This window comes from Sciurus carolinensis, chromosome 12 (assembly GCF_902686445.1).
Source record: "Sciurus carolinensis chromosome 12, mSciCar1.2, whole genome shotgun sequence".
NCBI classification, from domain to species: domain Eukaryota; kingdom Metazoa; phylum Chordata; class Mammalia; order Rodentia; family Sciuridae; genus Sciurus; species Sciurus carolinensis.
In genome coordinates this window covers 110766930-110791536 of record NC_062224.1, presented here as the reverse complement: position 1 = coordinate 110791536, position 24607 = coordinate 110766930, and the positions used below count along the sequence as shown (strand labels likewise).

At 42.9% G+C, this 24607-nt stretch overlaps 1 protein-coding gene across 1 annotated transcript in view; it reads right to left on the bottom strand.

Annotated features, from left to right (window-relative positions):
- Slc9c2 (solute carrier family 9 member C2 (putative)) overlaps window positions 1-22396 on the bottom strand; it is a 71283-nt gene extending 48887 nt beyond the window's left edge. The window contains exons 1-10 of the mRNA XM_047519994.1: window positions 22264-22396; window positions 20626-20726; window positions 19820-19948; window positions 15045-15210; window positions 9485-9601; window positions 7993-8154; window positions 7112-7211; window positions 6704-6847; window positions 3668-3836; window positions 1594-1675 (exon numbers count right to left, since the gene is read on the bottom strand). Coding sequence (XP_047375950.1) covers window positions 1594-1675; window positions 3668-3836; window positions 6704-6847; window positions 7112-7211; window positions 7993-8154; window positions 9485-9601; window positions 15045-15210; window positions 19820-19948; window positions 20626-20726; window positions 22264-22396 — 1303 coding nt within the window. The remainder of the gene's footprint in view (window positions 1-1593; window positions 1676-3667; window positions 3837-6703; window positions 6848-7111; window positions 7212-7992; window positions 8155-9484; window positions 9602-15044; window positions 15211-19819; window positions 19949-20625; window positions 20727-22263) is intronic.
- Between the last annotated feature and the right edge of the window lie 2211 nt (window positions 22397-24607).

Here is a 24607-nt window from a genome sequence, read left to right as displayed (position 1 = left end):
AAAACAGTCACAAATTTATAGTGTGGGAAACAAAGAAAAGAGCATTGTCATGATAGTGAAACTCACTGTTGAGCGTCTCAGTGGGAGGGACCACAGAAAGCAAGCTCTGGGGAAACGCGCCATGACATCCCAAGGAAGGGAGCAGAGGGCCTGATCCCTGGAAGGCAGAGCTGAGCGAGCCTTGGGGGTCCTTGGCCCTGCCCTCAGGCAGGCTTTGCTGACCCCAGCACACCCCCCAATGGCAAAAAGAACAAACCCTGACTCGGGAACATGGAGAGCGGCCGAAAAATCCTTCCCACTCACCAGCTCCATTTGCAGGCTTCGAGGGACTGAGACAGAGCTCTGATGGCGTTTATGGGACGCAGTCTAGGAAGGGGCAGGACCTCCTGAAGAGACACAGGCGACTGGCCGTGTCTCCTGTGGGTGGGCCAGGCTGCTTCCTGTCTAGCAGAACCCCCTGCAGGGGTGTCCCTCCTGTGCTCTCGCTGACCTGGGCTCTCCCAGAGTTACCAATGTGGTTTACCAACGAAATTGGCATTCAGAGGAGACTACTCTGAGAAGGATCCCAAGTATCTCAGACAAGGAAGGAAATCATCCCTCTTCAAACTAGCAAGTTGACCGGGTTTATCGGTGAATAAGTAAGTGAGAATAGGTGAATTTCTAGTAGTCTGATCAGTTCTAGATTCCCTGATGAAATCAGGTCTCTGCACAGCAGTGCTGAGAAGAGGGCCTGACTATAATTCTGCCTAATCCCACCCCAGCACCCCCCACCCCCTCATCCCTTGAACCTCTGCTGCTAACCATCTGATCCTGGATTTCTCTACTGGATGTGTCAACTAATAATTTTATTGTATTTATGCATCTTATTATAAACAGTTTTAAATACTTTGTAGATAATAGAAAATGCTCCCGTTTGTGATTTGATTGTATCTAGACACATTACTATTATCAGGCCCAAATTCCTTTTAGAAACAAGCAACAGAGGCAGAGCCTGGGGATTGTCTCCCAATGTCCATTCTCTCCTTCTTCCTGTCACCAATACAGTATCTGAGTTTGGGCTGAACACACAGCCAGTCAGAAAAAGATAATGTTTCCCATCTTCCCTTATGAACATGTGATTAAGTTCTGGATACAGAGATATTAAGTTCTGGACTGTACCCTTAAAAGAAAGTTGCTTATCCTCCACCCGCCCACCCCCATTTCCCTCTTCCCTCTTTCCTTTGCCTATTGGATAATAGGTGTGTGGTAATGTGTAGTTTTCTACCCTGCAGACTAGAGAAACACCCTACAGAACAGAGGAACCTGGACCCTGGTCCACCTGGTGTAGCAGAACCAGCCCACTCTTTTGGATTTTACAGTGGAGGGGGAAGGAGGTTCCACTGTCCTATTTAAGCCTCTGTTCTCTTGGCTTCTGCAAAACTAGATGAACCAATATTGCAATTAATACCACATCCATCTTTACATAATGAGTAAATGAAATAACTGGTTTCTAAGCCAGTTCCTTGAGCACCATAGGAAATGTCTGCATTACCCCAATGATGACTTGTTTGCATTTTTCTCCCCAGTTAGTAAATGATTATACATACACTTTACCTAATGTCCTCGCCGAGAAAGTCATCATGTATGAATTGATTGCCATTGTCAATAACGATATTATTTGTACATAGAAAATAAACTAAAAACAAAGGATACAAATGATTAGAATGAGCATATTACATCAGTTTTCAAAAGGCAAGCATTGTTCATTCAACCACCAACAAAATTCCACTTTAATCTCTAATCTTAATCCTTAATACTGTCTCTGATAAATAAGCTGAGGCAAAAACCAGTTTTGTGGACACTGTTTGAACTTGATATAGCAGGGCAGAAATTCATTTTCGACCTGAACAAAGGAAAAACAATAGGCTGTGTGGGAAAAGGACACGGAGAGAAGAGCTTTCTGCATCACAGACATGACTGCAGAACATGCAGTGTGGGGGACACCCACCAACCAGGCAGGATGGGACATACACCTGAAATCAGCATTTACGATGGCAATTCAAGAGGCCATGAAGGGCAGGCAGGAGCTGGTGGGGTCTGGAGAGGCACAGTGCACAAACAAAAGGACCAGCACATCTAATCCCGGCTTTGCCATTTATCCACCATGTGGTTTGGGGCCAGGTAGCCCCTCTGAGCCTCAGTGTCCTTCACTGCAGAACAGAGTTAATCTCTCCAGGGTGTTTCCCAGTCTGACCCATAACAGTCCCTGGATGTGCCTGTTGGACGTACTGATTTCCACTCCTCTTCCCTGCAGATTGAGTCAAGACTGCAGAGTAGAGGGAATTCTTAACATCAGACAGAATTAGGAAACCCTATAAAATGATACCCAAATGTTAGTTAACGTCTGGTCAACTTGGTTTAAACCAGTTCACTGCGTTTACGAGAATTGAAGGAGCTGAAGTGTTGATTATTATAATTTTCTTTTGGAGTAGGGAAGGACCCAAAGTCTTTGCAAAACCACAGTTTTACTGGAACTCCAACCTGGTTCCCAGATTAAGCCCAGGTATATAAATCTTCAGGAACAATGTGGTGAGGAACATGATATTCCATCAAGAAAGCACTTCCTCTTGGGAGCTAGGGTGCCTGAGTTCCTTCCCTGTCATGCTGTGTGCGGAAGGACATTCTCTTTGCTTTGATTTTCTCACACGCAAGATGAAAGCGTTGAAAATTGCTCAGAGAAAGAAGATATTTGAAAAATGATGTGCTACTGGGGCCTCTGGGACAGAAGCAAAATAGCAAAGAAAAAAATCCTAGAGTGGAAATCAGATAATAATGGGAAACTCTGCACATCTACCTCCAGATTCCTCAACAGGGACAAGGTGGCCTTGAGGTCATGTCATCCAGGTGGTTTTCTCGCTCAGGCCTGGGGATATTGGTCCTGGAGGTTTCTAACGACATCAGTACCATCACAGATGCTGAGAGGCTGGGCCTTGCCTGAGCAATAGGACCACAGATGCTGCACCACCAGAAACCCACCAGCTCCGAAACCCACCAGCTAGCCCTGCTGGGAAAGGTGTGGAGGAAGAGCGGGAGGGAAACCAAACATCGTTCTTTACCATAGATAATGGAGTCTGCTGCCAGAATTTTTAAGCGAGCCCTAAGACCTAAATATAACTAGGTCATAAATGCAAAAGTGTTTGAAATCTTTCTCCCCTTAGTATACTTAACTAGCACTTCAGGTCTTATTCTGACGGATGTAGGGATTGGAACGCTCTCCATAAGGGTACTATTTTTTTCATGCTTTCTGACATCAATTGAAAAAGAGCATTGGTATGCTTAAGGACATTTATGGAGCATTTATAAAGAGTCAGGTGTTTTGCTAAGCTTCATCTCCAACCTCAACTGGAAATCTGAGGCTCCACAATGCTGGCAACTTCCCTCAAGGTCACCCAGACCATGACTGGGAGAGTCAGGACTGGAACCCTGTCCTGAACACATGACCAGAGGGCCCTCTCGCAATGTCAACACGAAAGAACTTTCCTCTGAGTTCCCTTCTACTTAAAAGGATGCATTTTAAAAATCTAATTCAAAACCAGTTAACTTTATGATTTGAGTAGAGTAAGTGCTACAAAATAAGAAAAAGTGCATAAATACGAGTAATCATGAGACCTGATTATTTTTTCCCTACCAGTTGTGGTGCCTCTACTTTTTGTTCAGTCAGATTATAAACATCCGGAGCCAAGAGTAAGCTAAAAACTCCTTTAATTCCAGACCACGTGATAACAATTCCCCATCGCCAACTATACTCATAACTTGAATGCATCAAAATCGGGGTCAGTAAAATAACAGTAAGCAACCTGCGGACAGAAAAACAAATAAATCGCCAACTCACATATGAATCTTGCTTACAATTGAAACCATGTACTCAAGTCTAAATTTTTCAAGAGGTGATGCAGTTTATTGGTAAGTCATTCAAACTTTCTAGGACTAAACAAATCTAAATTTTCTGCAAAATACTCAAGTCTTGAAAAATAATGCTTGGAGTTCCATACATATACAGTGATTTATCATTAACACCATTGTGTATTATTTGCATTTGAGTGGTAAATGCCTGCATGGAAACCTCTTCGAAGAGTGTTGACAAGATCATCTATTCCCTGCAAGGTCATAAAATGACTGAATTCAGAAACCGGAATGGGAAGACATATTGTAGACACATTAATAAGGTTAATCCAACCAAAATTTTCCTGAGTTTCCATAGACTCATCCACTAGATGTCACACAAATCATTTCAACTTGTGTCTTCCTGCTCTCTGGGTCATTTCTCTATAGGATCCCAAGGGGATATGTACCAAGAGAATATCAGCACTGTAGTTCAGATGAAGAGTGAGTATAATAATCAAACCATGTCCAAGGGTGGTGAAAATTACATGAGGTATTGCAAGTCCAAGAGTTTGGCCCCAAGTCTGGCACATAATAAATGCTCAGTAAAGTTAGTTGCTGTTGCTGCTATTGTTGTTGTTGTTGTTATTATTATTAGGCTATCCTTATTTTCTCAGAATGAGAAAGAATTTATACTTCAAAGTAATGGAAGGATTTTCAACAGCAATCATCAGCAGATTTTCCATCCGGACTCCAGTCTTCACCTCATGTTGCCCCAGAAAGTTTACCCCACTTAGAAGGTTTCTGAGTCCCTGACTCTAGACCTTATAAGAATTCTCTAGGCTTTGGGAAAACGGCATGCCAGTTCCTCTGCTTACAGTTAGGGTTTGTCTGCTCATATCTTCTCTCTCCCTTTCTCCTCCCCAATCCCACAAACTCAGGGTGGCATACAGATCCCGTCTCCTTCCAACACTGTGGTCTGGAGTTGGTGGATACTGGTTCAACCAGTTCTACTGTAAGGCCTTTGGTTGCAGAGCTATGCGAACTTGCCTTAAGAAATAAGTGGTCTTTCAACTTAGAAGCCAACCATATTGCTTAGAAGCCAAGCAATATGGTGCTTCAGATAAGTGCACTGAAACTTAAACAAGTGATTGCTCAAAGTTACATAGGGACAAAGCTAACAAGAGTGAGAGATGGGATTTGCACCCAGAAATAAACATAACCACACAAATTATTCTAGAAAGCAATGACTAACTAAAAAAATTTTTTAAGTTGTCCAAATATAAAAGCAGAGAAAAGATAATGTTAGATAGCTACTGATTGAACAGCCACATAGGTCCAGCAAGTGGGCACCAATACCAGGCCCCGAATGGATAGGGCAGAGGGTGGAGATGGCATGTAGGACTATGTGAGAGAAGAACCTGGTCCACATGCAGTGCTTTTGGAGGCCGTAGAAGCAAGAATCCAGGGGAACATCTTACAAACTAAGCTCCCCTGGCCCTAGTCTTGTGTGGAAATGACACTACTGTGAATTCTCATGGAAGACACAACTATTGTAAGCAGGCAGCGGCATTCTGGAAGCATGCCTCACGAACTAGACTTAAACCCCAACCCCAGACTACGTCCTACAAGTGAAATGACGCTGGGCTAGATCTTGAGCTCTCTGGGCTGCATTTGTGCTCTGGTGAGAAACGCCCATCTTATGGGTTCTGTTTGTACCAATGGCGTGTAGGACATGGGAGGTGTGCGATCAATGACTTCACCCTAACTACGGATCACAATAACATGGTGAAAGTCGACACAAGGTTAAGAACCATTGATCTAGCCCAGCGGTGCTTAGACTTGAACCTCGTGAACCCTGAGGGCATGTTAAAACCATTTCCTGGATCTCACTCCAGAACCTCAACTCAGGAAAACCAGTTGAAATGGGCCCATGAATCTGCATGCCTGGCCAGCTCAGGGGTGAGGCTGGTGCTGCTGGTGACCCTCTCGGTTCACAGGTGAAACACTCCCCACGTTGCCCAGCAGGCCACGTGTGGCCTCAGCAACAAAGCAGGCTTCCTCACTTCACGACCACAACTGGATTTTTCTGTATTCCACTGCTTCCCAATTCTAACTCTGGCATGAGAATTAAGCTCATGATGGGACTGCAAATTGGTGCAAGCACTATGGAACCAGTATGGAGATTCCCCAGAAAACTTAAAATGGAACCACCATTTGACCCAGTTATCCCACTCCTCAGTCTCTACTCAAAGGACTTAAAATCAGAATAACACAGTAACACAGCCACATCAATGCATGTAGTAGCTCAATTCACAATAGCTAAGCTATGGAACCAACCTAGGTGCCCTTCAACAGATGATATATAAAGAAAATGTGGTTCATATACACAATGTAATATAACTCAGCCATAAGGAAGAATGAAATTATGGCACCTGCCAGTAAATGGATGAAACTGGAGGATATGATGCTAAGTGAAATAAGCCAATCCCAAAAAACCAAAGACTGAATATTCTCTCTGATATGCAGATGCTTACACACAAAAAGGGTATGGGGGAGAGGGAAGAATAGAAGTTCGTAGGATTAGACAAAGGGGAATGGAGGGAAGGGAGTGGGAATGGAAATAGGAAAGACAGTGGAATGAATCAGACATAACTTTCCCATATGAATACCGGGCCAGTGTAACTCCACATTATGTACAATCGAAAGAATGGAAAGTTACACTCTATATATGTATAACACGTCAAAATACATTCTACTGTCATGTAGAACTCAAAAACAAATTAAAAACTAAAAGAGGAATCTAAGTTCAGTGAAACAAGCTTTAAAATATGAGTATTACCTGACAAAATTCATCGTCACAAATAAGATGAAAACAAAAACTACGGTGCCAAATCTAAAATACTTGATTTCTCCACACCCCACCACGATGCCGAAGAAGGTGTAGATCAGGTGGTGGTAAATGGTTGAGAACATGATCAAGAACCTAGGGTGAAGGGAAAGAATGGCGTTTTAAGCAATACCTTTAGAAACCATGTTCCTTTTACGTGAACCTCTCTGTCTTGTACCGTCTTCCTCAGCTGAGTGACGGTGGCTTTCATCACTGCTACAGGCAACATGTTAAAGCACTATGTTGCCGGGTGTGGTGGCACCCGCTTGTGACGCCAGTTGATTCAAACTACAGGGAGGTTAGTTAGTTAAGCATTGAACTTCTGTGATATCTATGCCAAGTGCACAGTAGGAAACTTACTTAGTGATTATGAACTCCATCCTGGGCTTAAAGCTTAAGGAATCTAAATTCAGTCCTACAGTGGCCAAAGCAACAATGCCTGACATTCCAAAGTATTCCACTGGGGAGAGAAAAAATTAAATAAAATTAAATGCATTTAAATCTACACACTGAGATACTTCATCTTGGGTGATGAATTGGTGGGAAATTTGAGAGTGGCATTTTTTTCCTTAGAAAACTGCTTCAGAGGATTGGCCTGATAGATCGGAAGCTAGCAAACTTTTCCCGTAAAGGGCCACGTCGTAAATGTCTAGTCTTTGGGGGCCACTCGGACGCCTGTCACAACTCGACTCAGTCACCGTGATGTGACCGCAGTCACAGGTAATAAGCAAACAAGTGAATGTCCAATAAAACTTTGGCTAGTGACTGAGATTTGAACTTCACAGAATCTTCACGTGCCATAACATCTTTTTCTTTCTTTAAACCACCCTACAATGTAAAATCCATTCTCAGTGAGCAGGTGGTCCAAAACCGAGCAGATCTGGCTGGGTTTGCCGATTCCAGATAGTCGCTGAGGGTGCTGAGTAGGCAAAGGCAAGCTTGGCGATCTCTGCCGAGCGCTGCCTGTGCTGGGCTGCAGGCCCATCTCAGGGCCGCCCTGGCCACGGTTCCCCCCGGAAACCTGCTCTGCTTTGCCTCCCCAACGACAATGTAATTCCCTGGGCCCCCAACAGACGTGTAAATCTAGTCTGAGGCAAAAAACACCAACCATGAAGAAGGTTTGAATACCCAAAAAACCAACAGCCCCAGCTCGAAAAGCCTTCAAATAGTACATATTAAACATCAGACGTGAAGGAAGAAAAGGAGCATGGAAGCAATTTTGGCACTTATTTTTGCCTTACCAATATAGAACGTCATATACACCATTGAAAAGCAGAGGATGACATTGGTCAGTGTGTTGCTAAAAATGTCGGTCAGTATGAACTGAATGACTCTTGCACACCAGTAGCCACATATGATGCTTCCAAAAATGTCCAGGCTGAGTCCCACAATGATATGTAACTCTAAAGTAAAAAGAAGAACATGCTGAGCTGTAACTGGTGTCTTTTTTTGGTGGCGCTTGGATTTGCTCTCGAGACTTCCCGTGGGAATCGTGTTCTTCGGCAGGAGGGAGTGTCCCAGGAAAGTCGACAAAAGAGGCCCTGTGGGGATGTCCTTCCTGTACAGTCTGCAGCGCGGGTTCACTCACCCAGGGACAGAAGATTCACATGTCCTCAGGGTCAGGCCGAGAGCATAACTGTGAGAAACCCGGGCAGTGCGAATCTCTGAACAAAAGACAGCCAGGGCTGGGGCTGCATCTTGGCGATGGAGCTCTCGCCTAAGGGTGGGAGGGCCTAGATCCATCCCCAGCATCGGAGGAAAAAGGAGACATCTGATTCCAATTTTTAAAAAACTATGTCAGGGCCAAACGAACCACACCCAGGGTCCTGCCAAACTGCAGCCGGTTTGTGACCCTGCTCCCAGCCCAGGGGACTTTTGAGAAATGGGGAGGTGAAATTTTCATTGTCACAATAACTGGAGCACTAGTGGCAGTGAGTAGGTGAGTGTCAGGTGGTCCTGGACAAAGTCCTAAACCATAACAATGGCCCTCCGCCAATGCCTGCAGTGCCTTCATGGGGATGGCTCCAAACACCTGCTGCCCACCACTATTGAGAACTGCCTTCGCTTGCAGCAATCACAAACACAGATGAGGAGGACACCCTTTTCCTCTTCTTCATGCTTCCTTTCACCCCTTTCTTCTTTACTAGCACCACATCCAGAAACTAACAAGGTAGCATGCTCCACTCCTCGGTGATCATGAGCCACGCAAATCTGGCTACTGTCACCTCTATCACCTGACTCCCTGGAACCGCTGAACTACTTTGCTTTCACCCTCCGGCCCAAATCCAGGACCAAGCCAGTACTTAACATCCACTCAGTGAGATGCAGATTGATTGATCCAGGAAAGAAGCAAATCTGCACCAAATGATGCAGTTGTGTATGTGCGCACGCTTGTGTGTGTGTGTGCACGTGCACATTCAAACACAGTACTGGGAATCAAGCCCAGGGCCTTGCACATGTGAGGCAAGTACTCTACCACTGAGCCGCACCCTCAACCCCATGCATGCTCATGCGTGCATATCAAGGGACATAAAATAATTTTTTCAATTTCTTTGCCCTTTACTGTCCAAGAAAACACATAAATGGTCATTGTTTGCTTGTTAACCCATGCATCATGTTAACTGGTTCAAGAGTAAAGGATAGGGAGAACAGTAAAGACGTATTGGATGCATTTTAATTTCAGTAAGAATAATTTTAGAAGTTGTACAGACAGGAAAAAAAAAATGCTCTTACCTGTAAACATGGTAAGCTGCTCCACACTGACCCGAAAAATTCCAAAAAAAATGCAGGCAACGCTACAAATGATCAGCGATTCTCCTCTAATCATGTCAATATACATTTTAGAAAGGCCTGGAAAAGGGAATGAAGAATATAAATCACTGAGGTACATGAAAATGATGTCCTTATACAGGAAACAAAGAGAAGGACTAGGATTGAGAGAAAGAAAAGGAACAGAAGCAGGAAGACTAGCACACCTGAGACGGGTCTCTCAGACAATCACCGTTGCCATTTTTAACTTTTCCTTTGTGCTTCCAAATTTCCAGGGACAGAGGAATGTGGGGACAGCACGCCTTTGTCGGCCATTGCCTCGACCATGCTCCAGCTCCAAGATGAGACAGATCTTAGGACCACATTTCACTTGAATGAACACAGATCAGACCCCAAAAGGAAGTCACTGCAGAGTGCACAGTATGATTCAGCAACTCCACTCCAGGGTAGATGCCCAAGAGAATTTAAAAAGGCACATGCACACGAAGATGTGTGTGTGAACGCTCATAACAGCGTTATTCATCGTAGCGGGAAAAGAGAATCCGTTCAGAGTTCCTCGGCTGATGGGCAGGGGTCGCACGTGGAATCTCCACGGAAAGCAGTGGGTACAACAACAGGGAGGAAGCCTGCCGCCTGGGGCCGAGCGAAGGAAGCCGGACACAGGGCCTCCCACAGCAGTGCCCGCCACTCTAGCTTTGCTTTACTCACCCGAGGGCAACTACGACCCAAAAATATTAAATGGAAAATTCCAGAAATAAATAATTCCTATATTTGAAATCTATATTTGTTACAATTTTTCTAGTCATTATTAGTTATTGTTAATCTTGTACCTAATTTATAAACTTACAAATTAAACTCTATCGTAGACATTTCTGTTTGAGGCAAGAAAGCAACGCATTTGTAGGTTTCAGTATTGCTCATGGTTTCAGGAGTCCACTGAGGGTTTTGGAACCTGTCCTTGATGGATAGGGAGGATGACTGGATTGTACGGTCTGATTTATATGAATCATCCAGAGCAGACAGATAGATCCACATCAAAAATGGATTCGAGGTTGCCAGGGGCTTGAATAGAAAATTCCAAACCACATGGCCATCTGATACCACTTCCTTTCTGCCTGAAGGACTTCCTGTAACACTTTCAGGTGCAGAGCTGCTGCCCAGAGATTCCTTCAGCCACCATACATTTGAGGAAGTATTTTGCCCTCATTGTGAGGTGTTTTCACTGAGTGTAGAGTTTTAACCTGGCAGTGTTGTTTTGGTACTCTAAAAAGGTTGTGCACCCGCCTTGGGTTTGCTTTGCTTCTGGAGAGGTTGTTGTTATCTTTCTTACAATTGGTTCTTCTGTATGTAATTATCTTTTTCTCTGGCTGCTTTAAACTTTTTCCCTTTATCACTGGCTTTAAGGGATTTTTTTTTAATGTGCCTTGGTGTGGTATTGTGTGTATGTGTGTGTTTCTTGGACTTGGGATTTGTTGAAACTATTCAATTTATGACTTTAGTTTTCATCAACTTAAAACTTTTTTATTCATCATTTATTCAAATATTTTTGTTTCTCCCTTTATCTCTCTCCCCTCTTTTGAGACACATATACTAGGTCGCTGGTAGCTTGTCCCACATCCACTAATACTCAGTTCTTTTCTCCAGTCTTTTTCTCTCTTAGCTTCATTTTGAGTAGTTTCTATTACTTTGTCCTCAAGTTCACTAAGCCTATCTTCTTCAGTGTCTAATCGACTATCTACAATGTGGTTTTCATCTCTAGAAGCTTGATTTAGGTCTCTTTTATGTATACCCTATCCACTGGTATGCTAGTAAACCAGCTATCCAAATTTATAAAGGCCCAATTGGCAGTGCTTGCCAATTCTGTGAGTAAACACTTCCAACACAGCCAATTCCAAGCTACCAATGGTTTAATAATGTGCTTAAAAATTCGTGATTATTTAACAATTGGCTCTTATAATCTGGTATGAGTGGGTTCTATACTATACTCACTTTCCTTTATTTTTGAATACATGGATTATGTCTGTAATAACTTTTTTTTTTTTTTTTTTTTTTTTTTTTTTTTTTTTTTTGAGAGACAGGTCCTTACTATGTTTACCAAGTTGGCTTTGAAACCCTGGGCTCAGGTGATCCTCCTGCCTGGGAGTTCCAATTAGCTGGGACAGGAGAGCAACCACATGTCCAGCTTAGGATAACTGTTCTAATGCTGTTCTGTACTAACTCCATCCTCTGTATCCTAGGTCTTCTTGTACTTCCTCCCCATTTTTTGCATGCTGGGTAATTTCTTACTAGATTTTAGACTTGTACATTCTCTATTATTAGGTACTGTATATTTCTATATTCCTATAATTATTCCTGAACTTCATTCCAGAATATAATTAAGTTACTTGGAAACAATTTTGAGTCTTGCTTTTAAGTTTTGTTAGGTAGCACCAGAGCATCCTTTAGTCTAAGACCAATTGTCCCCACTACGAGGTAACAACCTTCTCTGTCCTCTCCCTGATGACCCATGAATTATGAGGGTTCTTCCATCACGTAGGAATCCTGACGAGAGTTATTCCCTTCTCTCTCCGCAGTGTTGGTGCTTGCCTGTTGCCTACCCAAAGACTCAAGGGGAGCCCTACAGCTCTCGGCTGCCCTCCTTCAAGGCAGCTCTCATCCGTGTGAACTCGAGCTGCCCTGGACTCCTGGACTCCCAGCCCCAGAACTGCTCAACTTATAGAAACCGCCAGTCTCCGACTAAGTGAGCCTTCCCCCCAACAGAGACCTGAAAACTCTTGCCAAGCGATAAACTGAGGCAGGTGCCATTAAGAGTACATCTCCTTCCCTTTTTCTCCCCTGCTCAGGAATCCCTGTCCTACATTGTCCAGAGTCCAGTATCTGAGAACTATCTTTTTCATACGTATCGTCCAGTTTTCTCATTGCTTCAAACAGGAAGGTAAATTCTACCTGAGCCATGGGTATAAAAACAGAGGGCCCTCACGTCTCTGGTGGTTTAGGGAACTGTGTGCCAGCCCAGGACTCCTCTTACTTAAGAGCATAAGCCTTAAACTTAAGGACATGTGACCCAGGATGGCACATTACGCAGCCTAAGCAAGGACAAGTTGATAGAAAAAGAAGAGCACAACGGTATACAGTTGAAAAGCAGCTGTTTAATACAATCCCTTGTATGAAGACCTGAGCTGGTCACACTAGGTGACATTATTATTTTTTTTTATCAAAACAAGACCTAATTAACATTCTAATTTTTTTTTCCTTTGAGGTTTTGAAGTGTAATCGAGTAAATGTAGAAGGGTCATGGTGTTATATTATTATTATTATTTCTAAGGATATTATATCTAGTTTAAAAGAAAGGAAATCTCTGCTTTCCCATGTTCCATCTGAATGTAAAACACCAGAATATTCAAAAGCTATCTAACTGCCAATGTCTCTTGAATGACAGGGTGACTGTCAGGGTCACTTGGGTCTGATTGCCAATTAATGTTCAGCTGACTGTTTCTACTCTTCCTGCCGACGAAGAAGGCAAGCTGAGCCACCCTCTCTGTGACCAAGGCACAAAACCACTGCTTCCACAGGTCTGGAGTCTGCGCAGGGATTTATCCAGTGAGGAAATCCTTTTAATTCTTCTCTCAGATTCAGTGAGTTGAAATGAGGGGTGAGTAGAGGTTTGGCAAATGAAGTTGCATGTTTGATTTACAGCTGTTTTTAACAGTGAAACACAATAGTAATTACTCTTCACTGTCTTTAATGGTTTATTGTGGAATTAACATATTGGCATATTGCAAAAATTAGAAAAGGGAAAGAATAAAACAAAACTCATCTGAGTCCACAACCCATATACAGCTATTTTAACTTCAGAATTCTTTTCTAAGCATTTGACTTTTTTGACTCAATTGAAATTGTGATAAAACATTGTATTTTGTACCCTTCTTTCAGATTTGTTTTAAAATAAATATATTTCATTCCTGTGCCCTCTTTTAAAACAGGTGATGGATGGATCAGCGCCTGTCAATCTGCATAGGAACACCCACCCCTTTTTTCCAGGGGGCCAGTCCCCCTGGGTTTCGGTCATACATTTCACAGTGCAGAGGGCACCTCACCTAATGAAGCGCATTAACTTTGTAGAAATTGCAGTTTTATGTATTATGATAATTTTAGGCATATAGCAAAAAAGAAAAAAAGGTTTTCCTCCAAAATGAATGTATTATGACAATTAGATAGAAGCAAACTGTTTGAACAGTTTATTTAATTGGACATGAAAGAACTATGTGATAACCCTGCTGATACCAAAAATAAGTGAGAGTGATTTTCTCCATAAAAATGAGTCAAATGGGTCTTACTGAGAAAAATGCTGCTGAATACAGAACTCATGTACCATCTAAGGATTAGTACATCAAGAAAATAAGAGCCAGTCAGAAAAAAAAAAAAAAAAAAAAAAAAAAAGATCCAGCCAAATACCTTCACTGATTTTGTTTGAAAGCAACAGAAGACTTTCTACTGTGCTTCTTTTTTGGGAAAAAAAAAAATCAAATATGGAAACCACATTCAATAGCATTTACAGTTTATTAACCATTTATAGTCAAGAGACTGCACAAATGGAAGTAGAGAGAGAATGAGGTAATACAACAAGTAGCAGATGCAAACAGCTGAATTAAAATAAAAGACAGGGAAAAACTGTACTTAGGCCTACAAAGAGAGAAAAGAGCACAGGATCCAACTCAGAGAAATAAAACTATCTTGTAGCAGTTTAGAACCTCTCCACCAAGAGTGTCTAAAACCCTCCTCTGCTTTCCCAGGTCAAATGGGAACATCACCTGCTGGGAAACGGAGGGTTTCCCCATCCAGTCATAGGTAATCTGTTTCCTCTAAGTACAACCAGTGCTTTGAAGTTAGTTAGGAAAACATTTCTGAGTCAAAACCAGAAGTCAAAGCCTCTAACTATTTCATGTTTTTACTGCTGTGTTAATAAAACATGGCCATAGGAGGATATTTCAGGGTGAAATCACCTTTGACCTCACCAAGTAAGATGAGAAATAATACAAGAGCTCAGACCCTCTTGGAAATAGGCACACTGAAGCGCCAAACTAAATCTTTACCTCTCTTCTTCAACTGCCCAATCTTAGCTTTTTCAAAAGGGAACCAGTTCTAATGAGAGGTAGCAAGGCCTTGGGAAAGTGGTATTTTCTCTCTGAATTGGTAAACAAATTCGCCAATGTAAAATCTTTACCTTGTGGCTGAGAATTCAGTGGCGTAGAACAATAATGCCAATTTTTGCCACCTCCTAAGAAGGTTACCTCTCCATCGTGAAACCTTCTTGGAGGTTACACCTGATACTGTTTATCTCGGATCCTCAGGGAACAGCCTTATCTGCACTGCCTCCTTCAAGTCCTTCATTGCTCTGCCCGCAAGGATAAGAGCACAGATTCCTGCTCTGCTGCATGCACAACTTATGCAGAGAAAATATAATCGAGAAAATGAAGTATACTCATATCTCTAAGGGTAAGAAAAAGAAAGAAATCTAACATACCAAGAGTTTTTAGTGAGCTCACGGAATGAAGAGGATCTGTAATGCTGAGAGTGATGCTCAAGAGTAAGCAAGACTGAAAATTCCATGACTCTCCATTGAACTTCAGAATCACATATCCAATTATGATGAATGATGCCGAAAAGCTAATCAATCCAGTTAACAAAACCTGTGAACCGATTCATAACATGGTATTAGATTTAACATCCAAAGATGGTGTGACAGCATTTATTTATGTCCTAAGAATCAAATCTTGGCTTTTACACATATATTTTTCTCATTTTGCTATTTTTGGTTGACACATAATAATTGTACATATTTATAGGATACATCATACATTGTATGATGATCAGATCCGGGTAATCAGCACATCCACCACCTCAATTCATCATTTCTTCGTATTAGGAACACACAAATTCCTCTGTACTCTTCTTTTTTGAAATAGATAATAAATTAGTGTTAATTAAAGTCATCCTACTGTGCTGGAACTTAACCGTCCCATCTAAGTGTGCTTCTGCACCAACTAACCAATCTCCTCTCCCCTCCTCTCTACTCTCTACTCTCTGAAGCTCTGCAGCAGGGGCAGGACACCATGGGCTTGAGAAGAAATGTATTTATGCAATTTTCTATTTCTGTAAACACAAGAAAAAGAAAGTACTTATTTTCCAAAATTATCCCTCAGGAAAAAATTATTCCCTCAGTTGCATTATTCAGTCCTTTGGTTTTCCGCCTCTGTCTTTTATTTTCTGTGAGTTTCTGCAACTCTACATTCAGTCTCTTTCATTGAATTAGTTTAGTTCGACTCTCATATTTTCAACTTTCAAGATTTCTTTGGTTCTTGGTTTCTATTTATGGCAGGATTGTCTTATTCCTATTGTTTCTCTAAGGCTATTAGTTATACATATTTGGAAGCTTTCTGTCCCTTATTTTTATCATAAAGCATACTAATTTTGTCAAATGTCCTCTTTATATTTACGGTGATATCATATGACTTTTGTTCATAAATCTCTTGAGAACATGAATTACACTGAGAGTTTTTTAAATGTGAAATTAACCTTAGAGTTTTAAATAAGCACAACATGATCATTCCGTTGGATTGTTTGATGGCTGTTCTTGTTTGTGGTGCTGGGTCTGAACCCAGAGTCACTAGTGTGTCAGGCAAACACTGAGCCTCATCCCCATCTTTGAACATGCTTTTATTATCGTGCCAAAAAAATAGTGTGGGCTCTCTCGGCCTTCGAGCCATCTTTCTGGAAAACTCTGCGCCATGAGATCCAAGTGGAGGAAGAGGCAAATGCGCAGGCTGAAGCGCAAAAGAAGAAAGATGAGGCAGAGGTTCCAGTAAACTAGCTTGTGCACCGTGGAGTCCAAGGGAGTAGAAGTAAGGAATGCCAGAGGTCGGGGACGTGGGTACAAGTTGTTGGACTACCTGCTACTGTCCAGATTTAGAGCCTGCATCGCCATCCCATTGCCAAGACCACCACTGAGAGAAGACCACCTTGCTCATAACAGCAAAGACCACCTTGCTCATAACAGCTCCCATTGGTCCTTAACCCAGGAAATTTGGCATTCAGGACTAATTCATTTCTCAATTGTAGCCAGTGTAACGCGTCTACAATAAATCATCCCTCTGCTGTTTTAGCCGAAGAATAAAAAAAAAAAAAAATAGTGTAGAATTTTTCTAACTAGGTTTGTGTGAGATTGGCCCATGAAGTTTCTCTTATCATTCTTCTCTGATTTGGGTGTTCAGACTAGCCAGGCTTTAAAATAAAACATAAGATTGGAGTTATCTTTTATTCTGAGTCCCAGATCTTGCCTTTAAAATAGTCTGGGTCTCATATTTTCCTTTTTCAGAGAGTCGCATCTACTATTTCAACTCTAAAGGTTACGGGGCTATCAAGGTCTTTGAAATTCTTAAGTAAGCTTGGCGAGTTGTACATTTTAGCAATTTTCTATGTCTCTCAAGTTTTAAAATATTTTTGCTGAATCATGGAGAGAATAAGACATCAGAACTGGAGGGATGCGGTTAAAGCCATTCTTAAAGGGAGTTTGTAATTTTAACTGCATGTATTAGAAAATAAAAAAAAGCATAAAGACTGAAAACATCACTAAGATTAACTAGCAGATTAAAAGTGTTAACAGTGGTAAACGGGAAGCTGCATTTGAGGAAACTGCAGGTGTACCTTGTTTGATTGTACTTCACAGATGCTGGTGCTTTGTTGCTGTCACCAACTGGAGGTCCCTAGCAACCCTGCATCGAGCAAGTCTATTTTTCCAATACCACGTGGTGCTCACCTTATGTCTCTGTGTCACATTTTGGTAATTCTCAAAACATTTCAAAGCTTTTCATTATTACTGGTCTGTTATGGTTATCTACGAATGGTGAACTTTGATATTACTATTGTAATTGTTTGGGACTGCTACAAACCCTGTCCAAACAAGACAGCAAACTTAATCATTAAGCCACGTGTATGTTCCGACTCTTCCTCTGGCCAGCCATCCCCCTATCTCTTGTCCCTGGGCCTTCTTATTCCCTCCAATGGGACAATCCTGAAATTAGGCCTGTAAGCGTCCAAGTGAAAGGACCTCACACATCTCTTCTCACTTTAAATCAAAGGCTAGAAAATGATGTGGCTTTGTGAAGAAGGCCTGTGAAAGGCCAAGACAGCTGGAACCCGGGCCTCTTAGTGCAAAATGGTCAAATTGAGAATGCCGAGGAAATGTTCTTGAAGTAAAAAGGGCTGCTGCATTGAACTGTGAAGGACAAGGAGGCAGGCAGCCTCTTCCTGACAAGGAGACTGCGTTAGTGGTCCGTATAGATCACAGCAGCACAACGTTCCTCTTAGCCAAAGCCCAATCCAGAGCAAGGCTGTGAGAGGTGCAGAAGAGGGAACTTGGACGACCACAGAGTTGGTGGTTCATGAGATTTAAGGAAAGGAGCCATCTTCCTAACTGCTGCTGCCGGTGAAGCCCCAAGGCTGGTGCAGAAGCTGCAGCTGGTTACCCAGGAGACCTGGCCAAGGTCATTACTGAGGATGGCCTGGCCAAGCAAGATATTCTCAGGTTAGGTGAAACAGATTTCCATTGGAGAAGATGCCATTTAGGACTTTCGTAGCTAGAGAACAACAGTCTATGCCTAGATTCAAATCTTCAAAGGACAGGCTGACTTTCCTAATGCAGCTGGTGACTTGCAGAGAAAGCCAAGGCACCTTGACCATTCTGAGAATCCTCACCCCCTTAAGAATTATACTAAATCGGAGGAAGGAAGGACTGTAAAGATGGAGGGGAAGGGTGGGAGGGGAGGGGGGGAAGGGAAAAAATGGCAGAATGAATCAAACAACATTACTCTATGTAGATTTATGATTACACAAATGGTATGCCTTTACGCCATGTACAGACAGAGAAACAACATGTATCCCATTTGTTTACAATTTTATAATAAAAAAAAAAAAAGAATTATACTAAATCAACTCTGTGCTCTAAAACCACAAAGCCTGATGACAGCACGTCTCTTTACAACATGATTTACTTAATATCTTAAGCCCACTATGGAGACCTATTGCTCAGAAAAAAAGATTGCTCTCAAAACGTTATTGCTTATGACAATATACCTGATCACCCAGGTGCCCTAATGGAGACGACACTGAGACTAATGCTGTCTAGTCTCACAACATCTCTTCTGTAGCCCATGGATCCAGGGACAATTTCTATCCTCAAGTCTCATTATCTAAGAAATACATTTCATAAAGCTATAGCTGCCATAGCAATTGACTCTGATGGCTCCGGGCAGAGTAAAGTGGAGACATTTTGGAAAGGATTCCTCATCTAGACACCATCAAGAACGTTTGTGATTTGTGGGAGAAGGTCAAATGTCAACCATCAGGAATTCGGAAGAAGCTGATTCCAACTCTCATGGATGACTGAGGGGTTCAAGAGTACAGAAGTGGTAGAAATAGCAAGAAAGTTGGAATTAGCAGTGGTGAGCTTGGAGATGTGACTGCATTGCTACAATCTCAGAAGAAACCGAGACTAGAAAGGACCTGCCACTTACAGAAAAGCAAAGAAAGTTATTTCTTCAGAAGGAATCCACTCCTAGTGAAGCTGCTGTGCACATGGATGAAATGACAAAGATGTATTTAAAATATAAACTTAATTGGCAGAGCCGTGGCTAGGTTTGAGAGGACTGACTACAGAAAAAGCTCTATGGTGGATATAATGGTTAATTGTCAACTCGACTGGATTAAGAGATGTCAATGATTAAGAGGCTTCTGGGTATGTCAATGAGGGTGTGTCTAGGAATGATTGGCATGTGGGATAATTAACTAAAGTGGAGCCCCTCCCTAAGCGTGGGCAGCACTATCCAATAGGATGGTGGCTTGGATGAAATAAAAGTTGGAAGAAGAAGGAAGCAGCGGCAGATGCATGCTCCATTCTTCTCCAATGGGTTCTTGATTGTTGCTGCAATCGCCCGAGGATATCAGACTCCTGCTTCTTCACTCTTCCAAACAGATTCTGCCAGTGATGACTTCTGAACTAGTTTGCTTGTGTACAAAATGGAGATGATGTCTACCTAGTGCCTCGTCATGGGGGTCACTAAGCAAATACTAATTCTTCTCCCCCAACTCTCTTTAATTAGCAGTTCTACACAATGAAGAGGGTAAAACAACTCAAAAGGCAAACTTCATTAATTCATTAATGACCCATCTGCAATTAAAACAATATTTTTGATCAACATGAATAAGAACAGACTGCTTATTTGTTTCAAAATGTGTTCTTACCTGCCAGAACACGTTCTTGACTATATAAAAGTCCACATCCAAAGCAGCCACAAATACGATTAAAGGCAAAAAATAAGAATAAAGTGAAAAACTTGGTGTTATTAGGAGAGGGTAGACAACTGGGTACACCTAAAGGAACAAAGGCAAACGATAAGTTAGTTTGCTGCCATTCTCAAATATTAGAAACTAGGTCAGTTCTATGTCCTTTCATACAGACCTTAGAATATTTCCACTCACAACTAGTGAGAGATGATCTACACAGTCAGTCTCAAGAGTCTATAGTAGATTTCTTGAACTAACTGTCTAAGTGGGACAGATAGACACAGGAGTGTAGAGATAGATCCGTTGATAGATACATGGGCAGACACTAAGGAATTGTGTGGGGGTTTTTTTGACTGTATGAACACTGCCTATGGAGGGTAGCCAGTTGTTTTTTTTTTTTTTTTAAAGTGATGCACCCACCATGGGTAATACCTCAGAAAATTTTAGGTGACTCACAGATAAGTATTTTTTATTTGACTATTAGATATTTTATATTAATTGACTTTAAGCAGGGACAGCAATACTGCAAGGTACCTGTGGTTTCACAGAAATTTGCAATTACAGATTTATCTGGAGTTTCCCTAAGTATACATCCTTGGTTATATGTTTTTTTTTTTTTTTTTTTTTTTTCAATTTGCCAAATGTTGTGAAGTTTTTTGAATAGCTACTCACATTTTAAAAAAATCATGGGATGAGGAGGGAGTGGACCTTGTATTTGATATTTGTCCTTTCATTTATTCTCTCATTTATTATACATACAGTACCTCAATAAAATGATAAGCCAGTTGTCCTATAATAAATCCTGATAGAGAAAGAATTGCCAAGACAATGACTTCAGAATTCTTGAAAAACATCCTCAAGAACCCTTAAAAGAAAAAAAAAAAAACAAGTACACTATTTAAACATAACTTTTACAGTTTAAAAATGCTAATTACCCTCATTTGATCATTACATATGTATCAAATTGTACCACACCCCATAAAGTGTCAATTTTTCAAAAACTCATTGAGAGAGAAAATAATTTATAGTTTTGAAATGATTTAAAGTTCACTCTAGTTACTTGTTTTCACCCTTTCTGAGTGTTACATCATTGTGGACGAATAGCTGATGGCTGTTACAGATGCTGTCTATCATGTATAAGACACACAGACTGCAGCATCTCTCACAGGAGAATTTGGAGCATACCATTGGCCAACCCAGTGACATATTAAGAACACCATATTGGTATCTTACCAATGGATCTGAGGAAATAATGACAATCCAGCCTTAATTCCTACATCATTCATCATATTAATCATTACTCATGCTAAGCTACCACAACGTATGTTCTACAATTTTCCTAAAAGCCAGAAATACTTTTAACTGACTCTAACATAAAAAAAATTGTCTTCACCAGACAAGGAAAAAAACATGCCTTTTTTTCCCCTCTAAGTGCATTTTTTTTTTTTTAAGTACCAGGAATTGAACTTGGGGTCTCTCAACCACTGAGCCACATCCCCAGCCCTATTTTGCATTTAGAGGCAGGGTCTCACTGAGTTGCTGAGGCTATCTTTGAACGCGCAATCCTCCTGCCTCAGCCTCCAGAACCACCGGGATTACAGGTGTGCACCACCACACCCGGCTTCTAACTGCATTTTTGAGCAACTGATATTTTTCTCATTTTTCTCAATTGTTTGTAGTGGTCTACAAACTTTTCTCTAATTGCTGGAGTTGAATCGTGATTCGAGATGAAGCACTTGAGCCACTGAGAGTCACTGTATCTGCCTGAAGGCCATCTGCTTCGCCTGTTAAATTCTTCACGGGGTTTAAGAGTCCCTTATTCATGAGGCCTTTCCTAATTTCCTCCTGGGGAGTTGGGTAGGAGTGGAGAAAAAAAAAAAAATCACATCGAATGCTGTGATCAAGCGGGCACGATCAATGACATCAGCTATGTGAACTGTACGGCTGGGCTTTGTTCGCGTGAGGCCCTCTCCTCGGTGCCAGAGGTCTCAGGCAGCACCTCCGTGGCTCTACTGACCATGTCGCACTGTGATCATTTGCTCGCCTGCCCCTGCCCTGAGAGGGCTCCGTGAGGTTAAGGACTGTCTCCCTCTCCTCGTGTGAGGCAGTGCCTGCCACACTCAGCCAGTGTCCCTGAATGAAGGAACACAGTAGGTGCTACTGAAATCTGAATGTCACTAACCTGACAGCGTCTGCTCACAAGTTTTGTGGGCTATTCTTTCGGTGTGGTTGAGTTCACTCTCTGCACTGAGAAAAGTCTCAGAGGACAGAGGAAAGCGGAGTCTTAGAAACCACCACCCAGGGCCAGGGTGAGGCTCAACGGCACTGTGCTCACCTGGCATGTGCCGGGCCAGGGGTTCCATCCTCAGTACCACAGGGTGGGCTGGGGCGGGGGAACCTACCTCCCAAAACAATAGTGCCACATATAAGCATCATGAAACGATCCTTCATGATGAGGAACCCGGGTGGCCTCCCGCAGAGTAAGTCAGGCTTGGTACCTTCTTTTGGTGACCAAAAGGAGGAATTTGGCACCATTGTGCCTCCAGCCCTAACTTGACGGCTGCACGCACCTGTGGAACTTCCACCACTGCAGACCAGCCTGTGATGAAGCGCAAAAAGGGGAGCATGAGCAGCCAGGCCTCCACTCACCCCACTCCTTCCTCCGAGGTTGTCCCACGCTCAGACTGGGCGCTGCTGTCCCGTGGGGGCGCACGTTAACTCCTCCCGTCCACCTCTTGCTCTGAGGACATTTGGGCGTTGGCCTTTCTTCCTCTCACTGCTGCGTGGGAGAGGGGCCTTACTGATTCCAGCACTCGCTGTTGTAAACCAGAGGGTGATGCCTCCGTCCTCCCCACCCACTGGTGAGCTCAAGGCCCAGGCTGAACGCTGGCTGTCACTAAGGATCTGCACGCAGTATGTGACGCCAGGCAGGTTCCCCACCAACGTGAGATGGCCGAGCCCTTCGCACGTAAGGAGCCAGGGCAGGCGGCTCCTCCTTCTCCGTGGGTGGAACCCCTTGGAGAATTCCGTTTTTCTACTCCAACCCCAATACCTCTTTGCCTCTCTCAGCCTCATCCAAATCCAAAATAGCAAACAGGAAACGAGGTCAGAGTTGAGTGACTGCCCGTTAAGGCTGGGGGTGAGGATGGAAGTGAATAATGTGGAAACACAGGAAAAGACTGGGGGTGACATCTGATCGTACTGTGCGGCCACTGAACTAGGGACAGGGCCTCTTCCTCAGAGAGGCCTGATGACAGGCCCGTGGCTCACACATGATAAGACTGATTTTGCTCCTGAGGCCCCGCCTCAGCTGGTGCCCTCGGGTAGGACTTAGCTGACACAAACCCATGTGGTGTAAAGGACTGGCTCTGTTTATCTGTCCCCGCAGTGAGCCTTGCCCTACAAACTCCGAGAGGTCCCTACGGTAGCCCAAATCATACTTAAAGCTTATCTTTGGTCCCTTGTTTGGTACCTGTTTGGTCTACAGGTCACAATGTGTAGCAGGGAGTGAGTGAGAAGGAGACTCAAAACACTGCACCTCCAAGGCAGTCACCTGTCCTCAAGTGACTCTTCAGGTTTGTGGCATCCTCAAATCCCACATGTCAATAACCCTAAATCCAGCTCTTCTCCAAACTACCAAGACCAAAGGTAATGCTCTTCCAAGCCCAAGCTGGTTCAGAGCTGAGATCAGGAGGAAGGCTCTCAAAATCCCAAAGCAAACCCTGCATCTGTTTGCTGGGGACACCACCGCCAACTGATAGCGCAGGAAGAGTCATTTCCATGCCCACTTCCCATTGGTTTCTTGCCAACCTGCTTTTGTTCTGATTGGCCACCTGGTTATCCCCACCCCCAATCCAAAAGAAGCTAAATCCTCTGGTCCCAGGAAGCCTGCAGTCCTTGAGCTCTAGTCTACACCACAACTGTTATAACTGATTCCCTTGGCCTGACCAAATGGCTCAAATGGTCAAGGACGGAGTGCTTTCCTCCTGCCAACTCCATCCCATACAGCCCTGTTTAGTCAGCTTTTTCTGGTGCTGTGACTAAAAGGACCCAACCAGAACAACTGTAGAGGAGGAAAAGTTTATTTGAGGGCTCACAGTTTCAGAGACAGCTGGCTCCATTCCTCAGGGCTTGTGGTGAGGTTGGACATCATGGCAGAAGAGTGTGGCAGAGGGAAGCAGCGCACGTGGTGATCAGGAAGCGGAGAGTCCACTCTCCAGATACCAAATATATACCCTATGGCCACACCCCCAATGCCCACCTCCTCCAGCCACACTCCACCTGCCTCCAGTTACCACTGGGTCAATCCCATCAGGGATTAACTCACTGATTGGGTTCAGGCTATAGCCCAATCATTCTCCTCCAAACCTTCTTGCACTGTCTCACTTGTGGATTATGGGGATCACATCTAAACCATTACAAGCCCCAACCCTCTTCAATACTGCTCTGTCTCCTCTCTGACTCACTTTGAATAACTTTTCCATTTTCTTTTATCTCTCCTTCCCTTTCAATATTTCTCATTTCCATTTTCCTCCCTCCTATTCCTCATTTGCTTTTGGTCCTTAAAGAAACAATGTCACCCATACTCTGTGGGAGGACAAATGCATCCCCCAATTCTGTGATGTCTACCCTATTTTTTGCCTCTAATCACTAAAAACAAATACACTATCAATATTTTGTTGTTGTTTGTTTTGGGGGTTTTGTTTGTTTTTAAGTTTGGTTTTTTTGATACCAGGGATTGAACCC